This window comes from Chaetodon auriga, chromosome 18 (assembly GCF_051107435.1).
Source record: "Chaetodon auriga isolate fChaAug3 chromosome 18, fChaAug3.hap1, whole genome shotgun sequence".
Classification (NCBI taxonomy): domain Eukaryota; kingdom Metazoa; phylum Chordata; class Actinopteri; order Chaetodontiformes; family Chaetodontidae; genus Chaetodon; species Chaetodon auriga.
The window spans coordinates 2,912,240-2,917,722 of NC_135091.1; the positions used below are offsets into that span (position 1 = coordinate 2,912,240).

At 45.7% G+C, this 5,483-nt stretch overlaps 1 protein-coding gene across 1 annotated transcript; it reads right to left on the minus strand.

The window, feature by feature from the left end:
* Positions 1 to 711: 711 nt before the first annotated feature.
* insm1a (insulinoma-associated 1a) lies at positions 712 to 3,520 on the minus strand. Its single transcript, XM_076755656.1, has one exon. It carries the CDS (start codon positions 3,382 to 3,384, stop codon positions 2,038 to 2,040), a length of 1,347 nt encoding a protein of 448 aa, XP_076611771.1. The 5' UTR covers positions 3,385 to 3,520; the 3' UTR covers positions 712 to 2,037.
* Positions 3,521 to 5,483: the final 1,963 nt, after the last annotated feature.

Consider the following 5,483-nt stretch of genomic DNA (forward strand, 5'->3'; position numbering starts at 1 on the left):
TTTGAGGATTTAATGACCCTGAATATTCAAGCAAGACACAGCGATGGAGGAAGTGTTCAGATCTTTGAGTCAAAGCATGTACATAGTTTGTAGTTAGCAGTACTTGAAGTAACAAAAGTACTGAAAATAGACTGTGTGAGTACAATTTTATTACTCATTATTATTATTACTGACGCGTTAAGGTGACAGTAGTATTGTACTGTTTTAGTTGGTCGAAGGGGAACTTTAATCTAACAGTTTTACAGACTTTTGGCAGTTTAATGAAATATTAGAAGCTCATCACCTGTTTTATATGTGAAGTCTTTTGTTTTAAGTAGTAACTTTAATTATCAAAATAATACAGTGGTGTACAAAGTGCAGTATTTGCCTCAGAGCTGCAGTGAAGCAGAAGTACAAAGAGGCAGAAAATGGAAGCACTCAAGTAAAGTACCTCAAGTTTGTACTTAAGGGCAGCACTTGAGTAAAAGTACTTACACAGTACATATTACACAAGCTGTTTTTAAGGCTTATTATTATATTTTCAGACAAAGAATCTTTAAATTCGAACTTAAAAATATATAAAGAGAAAAGTAAGTTTTCTATTGTCCATCGGTTAAACAGCATTCAAGTTGATTTGGGGTTTAAATCCAGATGTTAAGCCACATCTGGGAATACATTTCTATGTTCAATACCTCCAGAAGACATAAGACAGAGCAGAAGCCATTTCTCAGTTTGGTTTTTATTGTTTTTGGACATTTAGCAAAATACTGCAGAAACATCCAAAGCAGTATAAGAGCTAACGGTTACAAACAAACCAAAACAAAAACCCAAAATCAAATAAAATCATGATTGCATTCAGTTTTTATTCAAGATCGGCTGATAAAACTCATTGATTGCGATAATGTCACTTGAACACGCCGTCCTCACACGTCATTTTGATATAAGTTAGAGAAAATAAATTTGGCTACATCATGAAAAAACACAGCAACAGATCACAGAGACCACACAGAGCAATAATTTACACAAATAATTTAATAAATAGGTAAATAAATAGAAAAAAGAGTTACATATACTGTATAGTGGTAATACAGAAGGCTTTGTAAAAAATAATAATAATCATATTATACCCAGCCAGTGATAAATAGGTGATCAAAAAACAATCAGATCAGTTCAGTTTAAGGCAGTTTTACAGCAGGAGTTTCTAATCCAAAGGCATTACCGGCTACACTAGGTTTTACTCTTTTTGTTTTCAGGCAACAGCTACTGATCCAAAGATCCACAAGCTATGTTAAAGCTAATCAGAGTGATGAGATCAGGTCTTCTCAGGCCCGTGATTTCTGTTTTTTATCGGCTACAGGTCGTCCCCTCTCTTAGGTCTAGAAGCTAATAGCACTTGTGCAGAGATGCTAGAAAAATAAATTAACAGTCTAACGCTTTAAGTGTTTGAAGTATGACGTCAGAGATCCTTCAAGGGGCGAGGGAAGGGGGGAGGGGGGATTATAGGCCGGGGTCCAATCACACACCCAGAACCTGCTGAAGTGTCCTTGAGCAAGGCACTGAATCCCTGCCAGCTGCAGGTAAGCGGCTGACCTCTGACCTCTAGACATTGGTGCATGTGGGTCATTACATTATGTTTGCTGTAGGAGTTACACTGCAAAAAAACCCTTTCACTTCTTCTTTTACCTCACTGAGATGTGAATCTTCCTAGAGATGAAGCCTTTTTTTCTTACGTGATTTAAGACAAAAATAAGTAAATCACTCAGTTCAGTGTTTGAATTCTTATAAATGTGTTTTTTTTTAACCAAATTACTGAAACAAGAGGGATATTAAATCACTCCCATCCCAACAACAGCTGAATCGAAAGAAATTACTTCTTCTCACCAAAGTGCCAAATATTTTTCACGTAATTTAAGAAAAGTAAGTTTTAAAAAGGCCAAACTTAAATTTAGGAAAAAAATCTATAGAAACGGATATTTTTGCAGTTTAACCCTAAACAGAAACAAGGCTGGACTTTGTTGTCTTGTTGTTGGACCGTGTAAAGCAGCCTACAGTCTCGGATCAGCAGGCAGGGCGGAGCGGCATCTGCAGCAGGATCACCTGCCGGTTCTCGGATGGGTGGCATTTGTTGATGTGCCTGGTGAGTCCCGGGGAGCTGTAAAAGATGGCGGGGCAGTATTTGCACGGGTAGACCTGTGAGGAGTGCAGCAGGCGGATGTGCCGCTCCTGGCTGCCTCTGTTGGAAAAGTTCTCCCCGCAGACCGGACACAGGTGGCAGGTGGAGGAGCTCAGGTTCAGCGGCGCCGCGCTCTGCTCGCAGGCCGGCGCGTCCTCGTCCTCCGCCGCTTTGGGGGAGCCGTGCTGAGACGCCAGGTGCTTCCGCAGGTACGCTTGACGCTTAAACTTTTTGCCACAGTGATTACAATCGTACAGCCCTTCCTCTGAGCCGGACTCGGACGGCCCGGGGCTGGGTGTGTCTCTGTCACTAGAATCCTTCGCGTCATCCGGCGCTGTCTTACCGGGCGCGGCCGCCTTGTCGTTCTCCAAGTTTTGCACACCGGGGGCTCCGCTCTGAGGCTTCGGTTTGTGCCACCGCCGGTGCGACGCGAGGTTAGCCGGGCAGCTGAACACCTTGTCACACTCAGGACACCTGTACTCAACCCGGACTATCCTGGAGCACTTGTGCTGCGCCAGAGAGAACGGGTCTGCGTACGCCTCACGGCACAGCTGGCACACGAATTCGCCCAGCGGATTGTTTTCACCTCCGGACGGCTGCGGTCTGGGAGGCTTCTGGTCCACCGGCGCCTCTTTAATCTTGAGCCCGAGAACCGGGGAAGTGGTGACATCATCCTCAAAGTGCAGTTTCCGGATAGCTTTGGTTTTCTTGGAGGGCGGTTTGCTTTTGCGCTCGGTGTCGCTGGACGGCCGTTTGGTACCTGCGGTGGGCAGCGTCGCGGTGGAGGAGGCGCTGGTGTCGGTGCGGCTGCTGTTGCTTGAGCCGATTTTCAGGTCCACCGGGGCAAAGAGGTGGTCCAAAGCGGTGAGCGCTGCTGGTGTGGGGAAGGACTCCGCGGAAACCGGTGATCCGAGGTTGAAGCGTCTCTCGAAGTAGGAGCGGTCGTGGTCCTGGCTTACTGGGCGGGTGGGGCTGTAGAGCGCCTGGTACACCGCCTCTGGGTTTCCGAATTGCACCGGTCTGGCATCATGCTCTGGAGCCGTGGCCGCCGCCCCGCAGGTGGGCGTCGGCGTCTGTGCGCGCACCGGGACGGAGGCGAGAGGCGCAGAGGAGGACGGCGGCAGCGGCAGTGCATCAGCCGCTGTCTGCTCCGCTTCTTCCTCGTCGGAGCGGACCCGGTAGGACACCGGGTTGGTTTTCTTATTTCTTTTCACCAAAAATCCTCTCGGCATGTTCGCGCTGGACGGAGAGCTGAAGGCACTTTGGACGCTGCTGCGGGAAGAAGAAATCCACTTTTCAGCCGCTCGAGGACAGAAACATCTGATGCGTCTTTTTGTTGTTGTTTGCTCCTGCTACTGATCCTCTGTTCTCTTCCCGAGGTGCTTTCACCACAACATAGCTGCACTCTTTTTAAGGCGACATGATGACATTGTTCCCGTCCCCCCTTGTTGCCTCATCCACGACCAATCAGAAGGAGCCGAGGTCCCCCGTGGATTTGGGGAGTGGGTGTGGGAGGATGGAGAGGCTGGTGGAGGGGAGGAGGTGGGTGATGGAGAGAGGATTTGCAGATTGCAAAGCAGATGTACCTGAGGGTTTTATTGTATTTCACCCCCCCAGACACACACACACACACACACACACACACACACACACACACACACACACACACACACACTCTCTCTCTCTCTCTCTCTCTCTCTCTCCCCCTTCTCTCTCTCTCTCCTCCTCCTCCTCCTCCTCCTCCTCCTCCTCGTCTCGACCCGGGCACACGCCAGGAGCCTCCTGCTTTTACGGTCTGATGAGTTTGTATAGAAATCTACACGTGCCTCGGCTTTATGTGTCTCCTTTGGGTGGTGGGGGTGGTGGTTCAAAATTTAGAATTCAAGATATCCAAAGACTTTCCAGCACAACTCAGGATCACAAAACGAGATGTGAGAAGCGCTTTTACGCACTGAATGATGGAGTCAAATTCGGCCAACTGCAGTACACATATGACCAAACAGCAACCAAACAAACATCTCAACCCACCGTGGCCCGGCAGCATGTGCGCTGGCGTGACAGTTAACTCCGGACATATGAATCCGTCATTTTACGCATACATAATTAATAGCGAGAGGAGGGTTTCCTGCTTTGCATCACAATGGCTGCGCTTGTGCAAGCTGTAGACCCGCCGTGATTGAAAAGGAAATTGCACAGTTGAAAAAAAAAAAGGAGAAGAAGTGGGGGCCCCTAAAAGCAATCTGGCCCCCAGATACCGTCGGCGCGTGCTGTGCGTAATCAGTGCGCTTTTTCTGTGTCGCCAAATGGGCCAAACCGAGATTATCTGCGAGTTAAAACACACCAAACCCAATTCCTGCAGGTCAGATCTGACCCGGTCAGCCGGATATGAGTCTGTCTTCCACCGTGAGGGATGACGGGATGTCACAGGGGCCCGTGCTGAGCTCGAGGAGAGCTATGAAATGCTTAAAAATGCCGGTGTATACAACGAGCGTGCGGATTTTAAAGATGTTTGGAAAGCAGCGGATTACAGTTATTGTCTGAGGATCAGGCTGATTGATCTGGTCTCATTTTTGACTGATGGTGTTTCCAAAGTTCGAGATGAAATCCAAACAATTACGGTTCAAATGCTGCTGCTACAAGCAGCTGTCTCACCCTCAAACTCTCATTTTCCTTCATTTTTCATGCGCTTGTGTTATTAAAGTTTAGTTCAATCTGAATCCCCAGAGCCATAAAAGTCTCGTTTAAAAAACACACACAAAAAACAAACAAACAAAAAACAATTGATAAAAGCTAATTAAAACAACTTGTTTCAGGAATTGAAAGTGTCTTTGATTTACTGCAGCAACCTGCGTCCTTCGTCTCGTCGTTCAAGATATTGACACTTATTTATAGAAAATCCCTGAAACAAGTTTCATTTTAGTTTTTAGGACTTTTAGGATCAAAAAATTACTTTAAAGGTTTGAGATTTCTTCCTGCACCGGATGAGTTTTGTTTTACATTTCACGTGATAACTGTTTTGAACGAAATATATTTAATAATATCCAGAATGATGCTCAATACATGATAACTCTAAAAAATCCACCTGGAAAATAGCACATATGCAACAACACACTGAAACAAACTATCATTAAAAAACAGCACAAAGGCTATAAGACTATAAAGATAGGAGCATCAATAAGTGCAGTAAAGTTACATTAAAATCACTGAATATACTGCAGAGTACCACAAACACGCTGTGAAGTCTTGGTAAGTATCATATAAATATTATAGGAGATTAAAACAGGAGGGAAACTCGTATCTTTATCTATTTATATTTCATTAAAAAGTCTGT

Excerpts from the sequence above, each read along its gene's own strand:
- insm1a (XM_076755656.1), bottom strand. The coding sequence starts at position 3,384 with ATGCCGAGAGGATTTTTGGTGAAAAGAAATAAGAAAACCAACCCGGTG.